Source organism: Mirounga leonina, unplaced genomic scaffold (assembly GCF_011800145.1).
Source record: "Mirounga leonina isolate KUSES-001 unplaced genomic scaffold, KU_Mleo_1.0 Mir_115, whole genome shotgun sequence".
In the NCBI taxonomy this organism is placed as follows: domain Eukaryota; kingdom Metazoa; phylum Chordata; class Mammalia; order Carnivora; family Phocidae; genus Mirounga; species Mirounga leonina.
This window is the reverse complement of record NW_023270268.1, coordinates 59,645,068-59,663,895: the sequence shown is the minus strand read 5'-3', so window position 1 is coordinate 59,663,895 and position 18,828 is coordinate 59,645,068. Positions and strand designations below refer to the sequence as shown.

The 18,828-nt window shown below is 39.1% G+C and overlaps 1 protein-coding gene across 1 annotated transcript in view; it reads left to right on the top strand.

The window, feature by feature from the left end:
* The window catches only part of WDR49 (WD repeat domain 49), a 143,395-nt gene that overhangs the window by 123,178 nt on the left and 1,389 nt on the right, over positions 1-18,828 (top strand). The window contains exon 19 of the mRNA XM_034998459.1: positions 1,859-2,032. Within this exon, the coding sequence (XP_034854350.1) occupies positions 1,859-2,032 (174 nt within the window). The remainder of the gene's footprint in view (positions 1-1,858; positions 2,033-18,828) is intronic.

Genomic DNA, 18,828 nt, shown 5'->3' with positions numbered 1-18,828 from the left:
GTCATGATCCAGGGTCCTGGGATTGAGCCCCGCATTGGGCTCCCTGCTCGGCGGGAAGCCTGCTTCTCCCTCTCCCACTCCCCCTGCTTGTGTTCCTGCTCTTGCTGTCTCTCTGTGTCAAATAAATAAATAAAATCTTAAAAAAACAAAAAACAAAAAAACTTACGTCCAAGAGGTAGCTGTAGTTTTGTAGAGTAGATACGTTAATTTTAGAATTTCTACTGAAATTTTGCTGCCAAAATGTACATCATTATTTAATATTCAATGCATTTTTAATTTTTAATTTTTATTTATTTATTTTTAAGGATTTATTTACTTATTTATTTGACAGAGAGAGAGACAGCGAGAGAGGGAACACAAGCAGGGGGAGTGGGAGAGGGAGAAGCAGGCTTCCCGCCGAGCAGGGAGCCCAATGCGGGGCTCAATCCCAGGACCCTGGATCATGACCTGAGCCGAAGGCAGACGCTTAATGACTGAGCCACCCAGGCGCCCTAATTTATTTTTTTAAAAGATTTTATTTATTCATTTGAAAGAGACAGAGAAAGCATAAGCAGGGGGAGAGGCAGAGGGAGAAGCAGACTCCCCGCTGAGCTGGGAGCCTGACGTGGGACTCGATCCCAGGACCTGGAGATCATGACCTGAGCCGAAGGCAGATGCTTAACCATGAGCCACCCAGGCGCCCTGCAATGCACATTTATAAACTAATCTACTCCATAGGCTTTTTGTAAGATTACATGAGATAATATGTGTAAAGTACTTACAACAGTGCCTGGCATTTTACGGAAACTTGATACAATTACTAATTACTAATGTTATTGTTATTACTATTATACCTTGGAGCATGACCTTTGGAGTGAAACATACTTGAGCTTAAGTGCAAGTTGCTATGTGCTAGATAGCCAAATTCAGGCAAGTTATTAAAGTATCTTCAGCCTCAATTTCCTCATCTGTCAGAAGGGCATAATGATACTTTTACAGGTTGTGAATATTTCTCCTTTGGTTTAACGTAACACATTGATTCTTAAAGTATGTTCCATGGCCAGCAGAATGAGCATCACCTGGAACCTAGAAGTGTACATTCTGGGGCCCATCCCTACCCTACTAAATCGGAAATGGGAAGGATGTATAGCAGGGTATGATTTAACAAACCCTCCAGGGGATTGCGAAGCCTGGTTACATTTGAGAACCACTGACAGCACATGACTTGTCCCATAGTGAGTGCTGAATATGTATTGGTTCACTTTCCTTAGATACTGAGCCACCACGATGACAAAAGCACAGTCCCTACCTTTGCAGGGCTAACAATGAAACAAACCTAATATCACATCTTGAGTGAAGCTTTTTCCATTTTATGCCATGAAGCAAAAAGAAAACTTTTCCCCATTGTCCAAGACTTTGCTTTTAAGTGCATGAACAAACAAGCTTTCCTTTTCATCATCTCATTGCGTGCATCTTCAATACAATGGGTTACATGTTAGCGAAATTAAAAAGTACCTGCAAATTCAAAATTTCCGATATGTTGTCAAATGCTAAAAACAAGATTCCATCTTACAAAAGATGCAGTTTCCTGATAGATAAAAGAGAAACTGGAGCTTTTCCAACGCTGTAAAATACACATTTTCAAGGGAAAATAGCAAAAGAATACAAAATAAAAAATAAATGAAAGGGGAGCCTTGAGTTCCTTTTGGTCCCTTTGAATCAAAGGGCCGCGGATTTATCACGAACAGCTGTGTTTATAGGGTCTGCTGATCGCTGCAGCTGTAGCAGCTGAGGAACAGGAAGGTTAAATTTTCAAAAGTTAACTTGGAAATGTGCTAGCTCCTTCTGAGGAATTAATGACACTGTGCTTTTTTCCTAGCCTGCCCTAAAACCTACTGTTACGAAGGTGCATTTAGGTCATTAAGCATCGGAGCCCTGAAAGAGCTGCCTGAAGTGAAGAAACCAGCTTTTCTTCTGGACCTGGAGACGTACTTTAGGGAAAAGCCAGAGGAGGAGTGTTCCCGAATTCCAGAGCTTCCATTGCTCTCTGAAAGTGAGTCCTCAGCCACCATCCCCTCTAGTTCTCTCTCCCTGTTAAACTCAACCACTCAAAAAAAAAACAAAAAACAAAAAACAAAAAACCAGAGCCGGAGAGCATGGGAGTAATACGTTTGCCTTGTAGGTTGCCATGGAAGGAAGCGTGGTTTGACTGTTAAGATTTATAGCTCAGCTGCTGATCTGTGCTCTCAAAAAGGGCAGCCAACAGGCTGGAATACATTAAAAGAATATTTTCATCTTGTCACTTTTTTGAAGTCAGAATGCCATGAATATACAGTCTGAGCCTGCCATGGATGAGAACCCCTTCCCCCAAATAATCTTCGTTTTCAAAACTGATACCAGAGACAGAGCTATCCTAAGACTGCTTGAGAACAGGGTCTCTGACAATCTGGTCTTTGTTCTTTTCAGATGGAACACTATAAATAGAGGCTACTTAATGTGCATTGTATTAGAGACTCCCAGCTGCAGTGCCAGGCTTAGATAATGAAAGGACAAGAAAGCTTAGCTTAGAAAAATAGAAGTGAATGGTCTCTGAAGGTTCAGAAACAAGGTGTGCAGAAGAATGTTCTCTTTTTCAGATGGTTATAGGCTTCCAAGTTGTTAAGGATTTGAAGAACAGGGTCTGTACAGAAATCCTACCCGCATGGAGGGGCCCTATGGGAGTGCACGAAGCACAACCTGAATCTCAGTGAGGCACTCAGAGAACATATGGACACTGCAGGGAACTCATTTAAAATAATTAATGAAAAGTGCATATTTCCAACTTGTCACAGTCAAAAAATCAGAACTACACTTGAACCATCTGAGATCTGTGGTTTCTGAACTTTTCAAATCCTCAGAGATGAGGGTTCAACATCATCCTTGAGAGAAATAATAACCCTTGCAGGAGGGAGGTGTTTCTGTATGTCCACACTGGAGGAAGTTTCAGCCTCTTGTCTTCACTTGGTTCCCTCCGGGAAAGGAGAACAGTTGGTCAACTTTTTTTTTTTTTTTTTTTTTTTTGAAATTCCACTTGGGAGCAAGGTACAGCTGTCATTCCTCATTGCCATAGTTTCCAGTCTAATTATTCTCAGCTTTCTTTTGCCTTTACTCAAGAGTTTTTCTTTTCTAAACTTATAATCATTTATTTGGTCTCATGAGGGTCATCTAATGGTTTCTGCTCATTTCTTTTAAAACCATGAATCCATAAATTTCGGGGCTCTATATAACCATTTATGCATCTGACAGGGCTTTCAGTCTGTCATCCTAATTTTTCCCCCACCCAGGATGATTCATCTTTTAAAAATAAATGTGGGAAGTACTTATCTTATCCTCTTGAGTCACAGACAGAAGAGATCTGGGGAACAGACAGTAAGAAAAGATCCACAGAGCCAGGACAAAGTGTAAAGACAGTAGAGACATAGGGGCACCTGGGTGGCTCAGTTGTTAAGCATCTGCCTTTGGCTCAGGTCATGATCCCAGGGTCATGGGGATTGAGCCCCGCATCAGGCTCCCTGCTAGGCGGGAAGCCTACCTCTCCCTCTCCCTCTGCCCCTCCCCATCCCTTTCTCTCTCTGTCTCAAATAAATAAATAAAATCTTAAAAAAAAAAAAAAAAAAAAGACAGTAGGGACATAGAACATGCCCAGGGGAGGAAATCAAGATGGAGCAATCAGAACTGAGAGAAGAGAAATAGAAGACAGGGAGTATGCAAACGCTGGGGAGCAAGAAGGTGGGAGAGGTCAACAGTGAGGGCAGCAAACACCTCTCCTCAGTGGTGTAAGCTCCTGAGCTCCTGTGAGGAGCCTTGTACAGTCTGCAGCGGGAGAATTCTTCCTTACAGGCAGGTGGATGTGCTTGTGGAGAGATGGGGGCTGGGGGTAGATGGCTGGATGGACATACTGAAATACTCTAACACATTTTCAAAGAAATGTTTTTTCTCCTGGATTTTGCAATATAATTTTTTCCCGTAATTTCCACAGTTCTGTTTTTTTTTTTTTTTAATTTTCTTCTTCAGCTTTTCATCCTTTGCTCTCTTTTCAGTATTTTCACTTACCTGCCTTCTCTGCAAGGGAAAATAGTTATTATTATTATTATTTTTAAAGATTTTATTTATTTATTTGACAGAGAGAGACACAGTGAGAGAGGGAACACGATTAGGGGGAGTGGGAGGGGGAGAAGCAGGCTTCCCGCCGAGCAGGGAGCCCAATGCGGGGCTCGATCCCAGGACCCTGGGATCATGACCTGAGCTGAAGGCAGACGCTTAATGACTGAGCCACCCAGGCGCCACCAGTTATTTATTTATTTTTTTAAATAAGTTCCACCAATGTAAGGGAGAGACAGATGCAGACTTTGAAGACAACGGAATGCATGACATGTGACACCATGTTCCGTGGGCGCACCAAGGGAGAAGCCAGATGAATTGTGACTGGGGCATAGGAATCAATGCAGAGTGGTGGTCACACACTTAGGAAGGGCAGGAGTCTGCAGGGTGAAGGAGGAGGAAGGGAGTCAAGATCAAGGAAATAGTGTAAGGAAAGGCACATCAGGGATGAAGTAGGGCAGAAGTCCACGTGATTCCGAGTTGGCTGCCCTGGGAGATGTTAGGGAAGTGAGTCTGACACACATGAGTAGAGTTGAGTTTAGAATGTGTTGAGTTTGAGCTACTGGTATGCTTTTTAGAAATAAAGGTCTTGAGGAAGGCAGAGGACTGTAACGGGCTTTGTATAATATCCTAGAGTCTTCAACTTGCAGATACTGCAATAATGTTCACTCACTTATGTGTTTAGCCTTTTCTGAGGTAGATACTGAATGCCTCTGTGCACAGGCTGGCCCCTGTGCTGGAGGCTGAAGACAAAGAGTTAACATGTGGAGGCCCAGCCTTCAAAGATCTTGAAGACTAGTGGGGAAAATAGGTAAGGAAATGAATAATTATGTTTTACACCCAGGGCTGTGATAGAGATATGCACTGGCTACCGTGGGACCACAGGGAGATTCATAGATGGTTTTTTGGGAGAAACCTTATTAGGTCAAGCTAGACACTAAAAGTCAAGTTGCTGTTAGTCAGTTAAGAAAAAAAGGGGGATGATATTTCTGGCAAAGGAGTAGCTTATGCAAATGTAAGGTGGTATGAGTAACGAGTGCTAAGGGAGCTACGTGTAGTTCCAAGTGACTAGGTTCTAGAAGGGGCACGATGAGAATCAAGGCTAGATAGGTAAATGGGGGCCAGATCATGGAACACCTAGTGTACTATGCTAAAGCCCTTGGCATTTATTTTATCAGAAATGAAGACCCATTGAAATGTTTCAGTCAAGTACTTTGAATTACTCCATTTCATCTCTTCTATTAATTCTTCTGTTTTTATATCTCTTTGTATTATTCTTTTAGTGATTGCTCCAGAGGTTTCAATATTCTTTTCTGTGCCCTTTATTCCTTCTTCTAATAGTAGGCTTCTACCGAGATTATTTTTCTTCAGTTTGAAGAATGTCTTGCAGGATTTCTTATAATGTGGATCGGCTGGTGAGTAATTACCCCAGCTTTTATGTGTCTGAAAAATGCACTTATTTCATTTGGCTTTGGAAAGATACTGTTACTGGGTTTAAAACTCTAAATAGTAGTGTTGGTTTTTTGTTGTTTTTTTTTTTTTCCTTTCAGCTTTTTAAAGATAGTGTCCCATTGTTTCCTTGCTCCCATAATTCCTGTTTAAAATTCAGCTCTTGATATATTGTTGTGACTTCTTTGAATGTAGTATCTTTTTTTTTTTTTTTTTTAATCTGGCTCCTTTAAAGATTTTTCTTTTTATCCGTTTTGAGCAGTTTTATCATGATGGATATAAATACACGTTTCTCAGTATTTATATTGCTTGGGGTTGATAGGAATTCTCAACTAAATCTTTTTCCAATTTTGGACAATTCTCAGCCATTATCTTTTTGAATATTGTTTCTTTCCAATTCCCACTCTCCTGTCCTTTTGGGATTGCAAATCTGCATATGTTAGACATTCTTTACATCGTAAATGTTTCTTACAGTCTTCTCTTCTTTCCATTTTATTTCACTCTCTGGGCTTTATTTTGGGTGCTTTATATTGACTTGTCTTTGCATTCACTAATCCTGTCTTTGCCAGTCTGCTCTTAAACTCATGTGATCAGTTCCCAATTTCAGATTTCACATATATATTTTTTCAGTTCTAGAGTGCCATTTGAATCTCTTTTTATATAGATTCCAATTCTCAGTTGAAATTATTCATGTTTTCATCCATTTTGTCCAAATTTTCTGTTTTCTTTAATATATTTATAATAGTAATTTTAAAGCTCTGGCCTGCTAACACCAATACCTGAATGATCTTGGAGTCTGCTTCTACTGTCTATTTTTCCCTCATGGTTACTGGTCACATTTTCCTTCTTCTTCTTCTTTTTTTTTTTTTTTTTAAGATTTTATTTATTTATTTGACAGAGAGTGAGACAGCTAGAGAGGGAACACGAGCAGGGGGAGTAGGAGAGGGAGAAGCAGGCTTCCCGCAGAGTGGGGAGCCCAATGCGGGGCTCGATCCCAGGACCCTGGGATCATGACCTGAGTCGAAGGCAGACGCTTAACGACCGAGCCACCCAGGCACCCCATATTTTCCTTCTTCTTTACAAGTCTCGTAATTTTTGTACATTTTTAAATTGTATGACAGAAATTACATATATAAGATCTATAGATACTAAAATTAATGTTATTTTCTCCCAGAGATAGTTTACCCTTTCCTTAGTTGGGCAGAGAACAAGAAGGGCAGATCACACGAATTCAATTAGGAATTGAGCTTGGCCAGTGCTTGGTCACAGCTTTAGTTAGATTTAGTCTACTTCTGATTTCAAATGTCTGTTTTAAGCTTCTTCTTTTATTGGTATATTGTCTCCTAAGTACTGCAAGATTACAGGAAACATTACTTTGCCTCTCCAGTCCAATCCACAGTCTCTATCACCCTAGCATTCAGAAAACATCCTGTGGGGAATACTGGCCATATGGAATGTCTCTAGATTCCAGTATATTACACCAGCCTACATAGTCATCAAAACTCTTCTGATTTCACTTTCCCTTAGAAAGGCCTCTTTGTCTATGGCAATCCTGTTTCTTAGCAATGCCCAGACATGATAAGTCCACAGAGGGAAGAAAATATTTGGCAATCTTAGCCCATCTAAGAAGGGTTCTACCATCTCCAGGTGCTTCCACCACCCTCTGATAGGTTTTAAAATATTATTTCTATAATTTACCTGTTTTTGTTTTTCTGTCTGGTGCAATGAGAAAGATGACTTACCACTACCTATTAAATCCTATTCAGAAACAAAATTTCTATTGAAATGTTTAAAACAGGAAAGTGACATGACCAGTTTTGCATTTTAGAAAGCTTTCTGGAAACTGTGTATTAGATGCATTATAATGGGGCTGGACGGAAGGCCGCATATTATAGTAGTGGGAGCTTGTTGTTTGCAGCTGGCTATCTGCTTTTGAATCCTTACTTTGCCTTCCACTAGTTGTTTATATTTGGACAAATTACATAAGCTACTAAGTCTCATCTTTCTCACGTATAAAATGGGGCTTACAGTGCCTGATTTTGAAGTTGTGTGGGCTAACTTTAGCACAGTGAATAGTACATAACTAAACATTCATTAAATGGTATCTATTATTATTTTGAAGATAAGGAGACCCTAGGGGTGCCTGGGTGGCTCAGTCATTAAGCGTCTGCCTTCAGCTCAGGTCATGATCCCAGGGTCCTAGGATCGAGCCCCGCATCGGGCCCCCTGCTCGGCGGGAAGCCTGCTTCTCCCTCTCCCGCTCCCCCTGCTTGTGTTCCCTCTCTCGCTGTGTCTCTCTCTCTGTCAAATAAATAAATAAAATCTTAAAAAAAAAAAAAGATAAGGAGTCCCTTGAAAGGACGTAACTAATTTGAGAAATGTTAAGAAGATCGAATTTAAAGGGTTATGTGCCCTGATGAGATGTGAACACATGTATAACTCTCAGGTTTCTAGCTTGGAAAACTATGTCCAAAAAAGGAGACTATTATTAAGAGAGGAACTACAGGAGGAGGAGATGGTTTAGAGTTGGTTTTTGAAATATGTTGAGATGGAGGTGCTTGTGGGATATCAACCAAGAAAAGCTCACACTTTTCCAAGAAACTGACTATAGTAGCAAAGAAAGAGTGGTAACTGAAGAGCAAGTATAGGCCTGTTTCAGAGTTTGTCTTCTTGTTAAATTCATTTCCTTGTTCTGATTTTAGATGTAATATATGGGTATTATAGAAAATTGGCTGGTAGGAAGTAAAGAGAACTCTAAAGAACACAGGAATATCAGATTTAAAGAACAGCCACTACACCCTCAGACCTGAGAGAGACCAAGGAAGATGCCCATCCCAGCTAGGGCTGATACCCAGACCTCATGGGAGAGGGCTTATCCGTGTCTCACTGGATGGTGAGGTGGGCCGAGCTGCCGCAGGTAGAACGTGGGTGACATGGGAAGCCATTCACAGGGAGGTGCTGCATCTCTGAACTCACTACAAAGACACCAAAAGAGTACAGGGGAGGCCGTTCACAGAGAGGAGTCACACTGGCAGACCTCCACTTGGGTAAGCAGGAAAGCCATTCACCAGGTGGTGCCAGACAGGTGACAAGGAAAGCTGCTAGTTCTGGGTTCTGGAGTAGCCATGCTTGCATCATGGGAGTCTGGAGCTGGAAAAGCCTCTGTGAGGACTTGGTACTCAGGGAATCATGCTATAGGAGTCTAGTGCTAGAGAAACTGCACTGCAGGAGCATGGTGAAAGGGGCACCTGCTTGGAAGAGAAACCCACCTCTCCAGTGTCCCTCTAGTGTCTTCTCGTGACAGGGATCAACATCAACCAGCTGGCAAAAGATATTTACAGGGCTCCAGCCCATTATCCCAAAGCAAGCAGTGAAGAATGGATTTGGAGCTGAGGGGCAATATATTGATAACTGGCATAGTATCATCTTACCTGTATTTTCATGCTTTCCCCCCCCCCCACTCCTGGCCCTTTACATTATTTTGTATCTTTTGAACTTGCAGTCAGTATTCCCATTAAGTTATAAGGTGTCAATGGCTATGGTTGTCTTTTGGGAGAATTTCTACTTATAAAGGGAATAAAACTTGGGAGACTCAAAGCAATAATGGTATAAAGGCAAAATTTCAAGCATACACTTGGCTTCAAATCAAGACTCTACCACTTGCTAGCTATATGACTTTGAACAGGTCAATTAAACTCCCTGTACCTTAGTTTCTTCAACTAAAAATGGGCATCATATTAGTTACCATCCCCATAATGTTGCTGTGAAAATTAAGTGAAATAATTTAGGTGAAGCCCTTAGCATAGAACCTGACACCTAATAAGAATTTGATACGTTTTTCTTTATTGATAATATTTTATTCTTATTATTCCACTAAATAGCTCTATGATATAGAAATTATTATTGTCCTTACTTTCTACAGGAGGAGTCTGTGGCATGAACTCTGGCATAGAGTAAAGGATCTGTGGCACAGACATAAAGAGTTTAAGCAACTTATCTAGTCTCACGTAGCTAATAAGAGGTGGGCCCTCCATGAGAAGTGTCCATGTTATTTGGTTGTCCGTGTTGTTAATATTTCTAAGTGTCATCGCCCTTGTTCAAATAGCATTCAAATCATATTCCCTAGGCAGCCTTTATAAAAATTCAGTTAGCCAACATATTGCACATCATTAATTTCAGATGTAGAGTTCAGTTGCATATAACACCCAATGCTCATCACATCACCCCATTACCCCAACCTTCCCCGCCACCTCCCCTCCAGCAACCCTCAGTTTGTTCCCTATAGTTGAGAGTCTCTCATAGTTTGTCTCATGCTGAGTGAAATAAGTCAATCAGAGAAAGACAATTATTATATGGTTTCACTCATATGTGGAATAAAACAGCACAGAGGATCAGAGGGGAAAGGAGGGAAAACTGAATGGGAAGGAATCACCTAGGCAGCTTATTCTTATGCTTATTTCTGAAATCAGCCATTTTACTATAGTATTACCCATTTTTATCGCTTTCATTGAAAATTGTTCATCTCCTTTTTAGGAGGATGCTGCTGGATTTAAACCAAAAAAATGTTATTGTAAAAGAGCACTTAAAAAAACTCAATTACCAACATATTCCCCCCTCCACATTTTCATTACAATAGTCTACTTTAAATCTTTGTGCTGCATTTTACATACACTTCTGCAATCCCCCTAATTACAGTGTGCAGGAGGTGATCTGGCAATCGTATGATGAGGGGCATTCTGCCAGACTTACATTCAATATTCTAAACTATCACTTTGGAACTCAGGACAGTTTTCAAACACTCTATAATCCCCTGGTGACTTTTTAGTCTTACCTACTGGGTTTTTAATGTCCTCTTGTATTCTCTCTCTTTTCCTTTCAAGTTGAAACATCTTTCATACTCTCTCTTTAGCTTCCAAGTTGTTCCCTGTGGGTTCCCAAACAGCTTGAAACCCCTCTTTGATATGCCTTATTCAAAAACCTGGCGAGGACTTACAAGTGTCTCTGGGTCAGTTTTCGCCAACAAATTCCGTAGAACCCATTCACACTGTATCTGTAAAATCTTTAAATTTTCCAGTGTAGAGAAAATGCTGCATTAGTGGTACCTCAGGTGAATTGTTTGGTTCTTGTTGTTGTTGTTGTTCTGCCAGAGACAAAATGAGTGGGACAATTAAAGAGATGATTTTATTGCAGGCTATTTCATAGGGAGAGTGTTTGTTAAAGAGAAACTCTCAAAGAAAAGGAAGCGGGCTTGGGCCATTACAGAGGCAGGTTCGTGAATCCATGAGTCTTAGTAGACTTCTGGGTAAGGGTACAGAGGGTCTTATCTCAGAGTCTGAGAGCAGAGTCATCCTTTGCTGTTTTCCGTCTCCAAAATACAAAAGAGTAGAGGGATTTCTTAACTGTCTCTGCTTTCCAGGAGTACAGGGCTCAGGTAAAGTTCAACATTGTCAGTCCCCCCACTTTTGTTCAAGAGGAAGGAATGTTGCTCATCATGGAACAACCCAGAGGTGATCATAAACCTCCTGGGGGGACAAAGCAGGGTCTCAGAAGTGGGCTCTCAAGGGTTCTTGTTGGTGTTGCTTCTGTAAAACCAGTTGAACCATGCATTGTGAGTTGGTGAGAAAGGTCAGTTGTTCTGGGTCCTGGAGATCCCGAGAGAAAAGAACAGCTGCAGGCAGTGTAGGGTCTAGATAGGGATTTGAGCTGTCAAGTTTTGGTTCTCAGTTTTAGGGAAACTTACTTTGGAGTATTGTAGTCAGATACTGAAGGGAACTGGAAGAATCTGTAAGAATTGGCAATTTGTTCATGTTAATAATCTCCAATCCAGTCTGCAGGTAGGTTCCAAAACTGGTGTTTCCAAGAAGGAGAGAAAGTCAATTAAAACTCTACCAGATGAGACAGAGTTTGTGTATCCATTGGTAACCTGCAATTTACAAAGAGGGGCAAAATAATTAAAAAATGGTGAATCTGACAATTTGTGGTTTTCATTGCAACACAAAATTCTCTGTATAGTTCTTAAACTACAGGTGAAAATATGCACATAGACTTTTAGTAAAATCTAACTTACCGTATCTTTACTTTAGAATATAATCTTAAATCTAGTACCAATAAAGAAAGAAAATCACTGATATTTATGGAAAAGTTCTTACTAGAATAAATAATTTAAATACAAAAAGAAAGCATGTATATATTTATATTCATTTTAAGTAAGAAATGAGAAACTGTTACATGTGATGCACTCCAGGAAATTTTAGATAACTAAAGAATGAGCATACAACAGAAACATCTTAAAAGTGGAATTCCTTCCTATTATTTTTATCTTTATATGATAGCATAAATCATCTTGAAAGTCACACACACACACACACACACACACACACACCCCAAAATTTGGATCCCACAAGACAGACATCATTAATATGTGAAAAACATTTTTTAAAAGGTTCAACAGATGTTCCGCATATGTCATCAGGGAAATGCAAAGTAAAACAAAAATGAGATATCACTGCTCACCTATTAGAATGGCCAAAATCCAGAACACTGACAACACCAAATGCTAATGACAATGTGGAACAACAGGAACCCTCATTCATTGCTGGTGGGAATGCAAAATGGTACAGCCACTTTGGAAGACAGTTGGCAGTTTCTTACAAAAGGAAGCATATTCTTACCATATAATCCAACAATCATGCTTCTTGGTATTTAACCAAAGGAATTGAAAATTTATGTTCAAACAGAAGCCTGTGCATGGATGTTTAAAGCAACTTCATTCAATAATTACCCAAACTTGGAAGCAACTAAGATGTCCTTCAATAAGTGAATGTATACATAAATTGTGGTACATCCAGATAATGGAATATTATTCAACACTAAAAAGAAATGAGCTGTTAAGCCATGAAAAGACATGTGGAGGAATCTTAAATAAATATTATTAGGTGAAAGAAGCCAATTTGAAAAAGGACATACTGATGATCCCAACTATATGACATTCTGGAAAAGGCAAAACTATGGTAAAAGGGTCAGTGGTTGCCAGAGAAGAGGAGAAGAGATGACTAGGAAGAGCACAGAGGATTTTTGGGGGACAGTGGAAATACTCTATATGACATGACAATGAGGGATATATGCCATTACTCTTTTGTAGTAATGTAGTATATGGCAAGCCTATAAAATGTATACCACTGGTAGTGAACCTGTTGGTAAACTATGTACTTTGGGCAATTATGATGAATCAATATAGATTCATCCTTGGGAAAAAATATACCGTTCTGATGAGTGATATTGATAAAGGGAGAGGCTATGCATGTGTAGAGGCAGGGGATATATGGGAAATTTTTGTACCTTCTTTTCAACTTTGTTTTAAACCTAAAACCGTTCTTAAAAAATTGAGTCTTTATTCTTATGTAAAGCCCAAATAAATTAAAATCTGAAATTAAAAAAAAAATTGAGCCTTTAAAAAAAAGTTTCAACAGGTCCTGGACCACAATTATTTAAGAGTTATAAGAAGACTTAAAGCATTTTGACCAGTCCTCACCACCTTGCCAACAACCTGTTGCTTTGCTACTTGATTGTTGCTCAGTGATGGCTGAAATTGAATGACAACTTGGTAATACTGTTCTAGAGTCTAGATTCAGGAATTAGAAACTTGGTGTCAAGATGTGGGCAGTGGACAGTGAGTAAGAGCATGGGCACCACCTGGGATCATGTTAGAAATGTAGCATCACAGGCCCCAACTCAGATCTACTGAATCAGAATCTACATTTTAACAAGATTTCTGGGTGATTCTTACGCACATAAAATTTTGAAAAGCAATTATCTAGAGGGCTTAGAATAAAATAGGACAGAGGATGTGAATTAGAAAGTTTTCAGAATACTGTATATTCATTGATGAACAACAGCTGGTCATTGCAGTGCTATATTTAGATGGCCATCAAGTCCTTTCTTGCTAGGATGCTTCGTGAGGTTTTTGCCACTATTGTTTGTCTGATACAGTTGGTTGCTAATCAGGGGACAAGGGACGCATCAGATGACAAAAGATTAACTTTGCTTTACTAAGTTCACTGAATCATTTTATTTCAGTGAAAATGTTTTGATGGCTTCATGACCACCATGTCTTTCATTTTCATTACTTTTAAAACACCTTTTGGGTATCATTATAACAAACCTTGTTGGGAAGCCAGCTATAGAACGAAGTGATGGATATCACTTAAATATATAAATGTTGTATTTTCCCAGGTAGGAAATAGTAAGTGTAAATGGTTACCGATAATGCTAGATGTTGATTTTTAAGGGCTGTGGTAAGTGGATGGATATATGACACGGAGAACCACCTTTCTTTCACCATTATGGAGCCCTTAGGTCTCTGGAATGCAAGAATTCCAAAGTTTGAGGAGTAGGGCCACCCCTTCATATTCCTGGAGGTATCTTCATTCATTTGCTCATTTATTCAACAAATGTATTTTTTGAATACCTCTCATGTACCAGATGCAATGCTGGGTGCTATGGGGATATGAGGTATAATGGCAGACAAGGTCTTTCCTTTTGTTGAATTTATCACCTGAGGGAGAGACAGATAATAAATTAGAAGAAGGTAAGTTTGGATGGTGATACTAATAAGAGGTATGAAGAAAGTAAAGCACAATAATGTGGTAAGACATGACTAGGGGAGCATCAGTGAAGGTCCCTCTGATTTTTTATCTGAATCCTGAAAGATAAGAAAGCAGTCTCATGAAGTATTAGGGGCAGAATATTCCAAGGACAAGGTCCAGAAGTGTAAAAGCTACTGAATTGAGAACAGGGTTGATGTGTTCTGGGGCTAGAAAGAAAGTCACTGTTGCTGGGGTAGTATGAGAGAGATGCAAACTAGTACAAGATGAGGTTGGAGGGGGCATAGGGATCAGATCATGTGGGGCCATGTAGCCTGGACAAAGGATTTGAGTTTAAGTGAAGGGAAGCCTTCAGAGGCCATATACATTAGCTGTTACTAGCCCTTCTAAGTGAACTACTCTCCAAGATTATAAGTTGTTGGCCCAGAAAACAAGAAGTTTGAGACTTGAGGTCCCACATAACATCTATGCAGGAATTGAGAGGGCTTTAAGATAAACTACACATTTGAATAAACATAAATTTTTTTTATAAGGAATATCTAACAGACTCTAGTCACAAACCACCAGAACCTTGACACACCAGTTTGTCTCAATGAGAACACTTTGCCCTTCACAATTGTCTTGAGGTAAATAATGTACTTTATGGCAAGTGTATCAGTCAGGGTTCAGGGAAGCAGAATGAGCAGGGCCATATATTGAAATTTATGACAAGGAATTTGCTTATGGGATTGTGAGGGCTGAGTCAGGAGGGGAAGATCATGGGCCGACTGAGCACAGGCTAAAGCTATCATCCACAGTCAGGAAAGGACAGAATGAAACTCCATGGGTACAAGTGGAACCTATTGTCCAATGGTGGAATTTTTTCCCTCTTTTCAGGAAGCCTCAGCCCTGCTTTTAAGACCTTCCAACTGATTAAGTCTAGCTCACCCAGATTATCTGGGATAATCTCTTTTACTTGAAGTCCATTGATTAGGGACTTTAATTACATCTGCAAAATCCCTCCAGAGCAACACCTAGATTAATGTTTGGTTGAATAACTGGGAACTTCAGCCTTGCCAGTTAATACTTCAAGAAAGCAAGTTATCACAGCAAGGTTAAAGACATTCCTTTATAACCTGAAACAAGTTCAGTAAACGGTTAATGATCTCTCAGATGTACCACATAATCATTGCAGACTCACTCACATTATCGTATGACAGCATTATGCCATTAACCTAGCAGATGTTGTTACTCTGAATAGTAAGATGAATTGATTACCATTATCCATTTAGAAGGTGTTAGGTTAATGACATAATTTTTGTGACATAAAAGAGTTTGCCAATGAAGCCAAGAAGGTTGCTTAATGGGCCTCATCTACAAAGATCCTTGTGAGTATTAGTAGTTGCTGGGTGTTTTAGTGTTCCAGGGGAAAAGTGGAAGCCAGACTGCAAGCGGGAAGCATTTCTGGGTAAGCATTTCAGGTGCCTTTCCAAAGAGAGATCTCAGAAGAAAAGGATCCAACGCTACAAAACTCCAATAGTTTGCTGAGATTGATTTTCTCATCCTGAATAAATAGCTATTTTTATGAATAATTATGTATTTGTAATTTTATATGTATATTTTTAGAGAGGTCCCCAAATTGTAAGCTTTGGGCCCAGGAAACAGGGATCTGCCCCTGTATATGAATTTTTTATCATCTGTTTTTTTAACTCAAAAAAATTAATTATTCAGGTAAGACTGACTCTCTTTAGATATACAAGGGCCTAACAGTTAGTTATTGGTTTCACTGCCCTGAAACCCAGTCAGTTATGATGAAAATTCCTCATCTAGTTGAGAGACATATCTCAGTAAAACAGAGTTTATTTCAAAAGAAACAGTCTCCCTTTCACAGTGGATCTCAGGAGAGCTCTAAGGCATTCAGAATGCCTTGTGATTCTCAAATGCTAATCTGAAGTCATATGGGACAGAATTAACTGCTAATGTAGGGAAATCCATAGACCTTGTACTGCTGGTATTAGGCAAATGCATAGTATTTTCATTTGTAGCTTTGCTTAAGAGGTAGTTCCAGGTTTATTCATTTTTGTCCTATTGCTAGAAAACAAAATACACACTAATCAAATATTAGAACATATAAAAAATTATCTGGTGAGAAGTCTCCCTCCCTTCCGCGATATGGGCTTGTCCAGTTCCCAGTATCATCTATTTCTGGCACCCACTTCTTCGAGTTTCTGTGTATCTGTATCTTCTGAGTGTTTCTGTATGCATTGATGATTTTAGATTTTGACCTCTGCTTTCTTTGGGTTTGGATCTGTTTGCTATGCTTATCCAATCGTTCTATTTCAAATTTTTGGAATCGCTCCATTTTAGATGTGTGTTGAGTTTTGCTTTTGATCCAACTAAAAAATGTTTTTTTTATCATGAAATTGGGCACATTTAAATTTATCAATATATTAGATATTTTGGTGTTGTATTTCTCACACTCTTTTATGCCATATATTGTTTATATATTTTTTAAATTTTTCACTGGATCTGTAATTTTTTTGTTGCTTTTATTTCAGAAGGGTCTTAAGTGGTACCTTTATACTCATAGGTTTATATAATTCTTCTAGCCCTTCAGTTTTCTAGAACAGTAACTGTTACATTCATGCAGACTGATGATAAAATGAGCATGTTTCTTCATTCCTCTCCTCCTCTTGTGCTACCTAATTTTATCCAATAATTCGATCTTTCTTTTAGCTTATTTTATTTTGTTAAATTTACTTCGACGGCTATTACTTGACTTGTTGGTTTAAGTTCTTTGCCTCTTAACTGTCACTGATTTATCATGAATGAAGCTTCTTCTCCCTTACCCCTCCAGTTTTTGTTAATTGTATCATTTCTACATTGTCAGGCATGCGGCTTCTACCTTCTGTTTTGTTATCCTAAACTCTGTATTATTTTAATCTCACTTCTACGTTTAAAAATATTCAGGTCTCACCACTAAATCTTTTTCTAAATTTTCCTCAGTCATTTATCAGTTTATTTTGTAGTAATTTTCTCAAAAATTCTCTTAGAAACACTAGTCCCCGAATTCCCCGCATGTTGAAACTATTTGTAACTTTTAAATTTGCGGCACAGCTTGGCGTGTATCATACCCACACCCCACACGTTCTTTCCTTGGCTTCCTTGTTGGTGTTGCTTTACTGTCTTCTGGTATCGATCATTACTCTGAAGATAGCTAATGTAAGATATCCATTTTTCTCCTTTTGAGCGACTTGATCATTTTGTCTGGCTGCCAAGTGATGGTCTTTGAAGTCTAATTATTTTACTAAGATATGCTTTGTTGGACTATTCTGACTCTTCCTCCTGGTGCCACAGTATGTCCTTCCTATATATGTCAGATTGTCTCTAATTTAAGGAAAACTTCATACATGATGCCTTCCAATATTCTGCTCTGGTGTTCTTTCTTAAGGACTCATCTGTTGTGTTTGTTGGATCTATTTCTTTTCCAGTATCACTTTCCTCTCTCTTCTTCTCTTACGTTTCATCTTGTTATATTTGTTTTTCTCATTTGTGAACTCTGCTCCCCGTTGTTACCCCACAGTCTATTCTCGCTTGAGGGATTTTTCCTGAGTTCTGCTAGCTCACTTTCCTCACTTCCTGTTGTGCCATTTCCTGACTTCTTTCACTTCTGCTCTGTGATCTTTCTTTATGGAGGTAAGAGCTCTTTCAAGTTTTAAAATTTAATTTGTGACAAAGTGCTCAGTAACGATATATATCTGGCCAGTGGCAACATTTTTCTGGTGGTGGTCTGTGTATTGATTAGTTCTGTTCTTTTTAAAATTTGTTTTGTTTTGTTTATAATATTGCTTATAGTCGTCTGTGTCCCTGCTATGCCAGTTTTTTTTTAAATTTTTCTTTCCTCTCTTAATTAGTTAATCTTAATGAGTTGGATTTTTTAGACTTGAAATTTGTAGTAGGTCCCTAGGTGAGAGCTTGTGACATAGGATTGGAATGGCCTTCAATTTTTACAACCTGCAGGGGCAGACTATTGTTAGCAAAAAATGGCTCATGTGCATGATTCTTTATGTAGTCCTGCCTTATCGATTTCTCTGGACACAACGATGTGTTGTAGAGGGCTTTTGCTTCCAGCCTTGTTCACCTCTGTTTACATCCATGGATATGAATGAAACATAAAGCATTTGTACTTCAGGGTGAGCCCCTCACCTTTAGTGAGTATTTTTTTTTTTTTTGCTAGAACTTTCTGAGATGCTGTTGCTGCTGGCCTTCTTGCACTTTCCATACTCATCACTTTATTTTGTGTAACTTCTTTCCACTGTCAGCTCTTTGGCTGCCTGTCTTCATATTTTGCAGGCTTTAGGTTACCTCTATCTTTGGGCTTTACTCACGTGGAGTCTGTGTGCCAAATTATACTTTTCTCATTTTCCCAGTTGTTCTTGTATAACATCCAAGAGAAAAAGGGGAAAGATATTGACTTATACAATCATGTTTGTATGGTAAGTGGAGAGGGTTTTTTTTTTAATCCAAATATATAAAGATGGCATGATACTGTGAAGTTGTTCAACGTTTATGTAGTTTATGTCATATTCCTTGGGCTTGGCATAAAAAGTGTTCCTTTTTCCTGCTCTAACCTCATTCTCTCTATATTTTTGAACTTTGGTCACATTGTATTGAATTA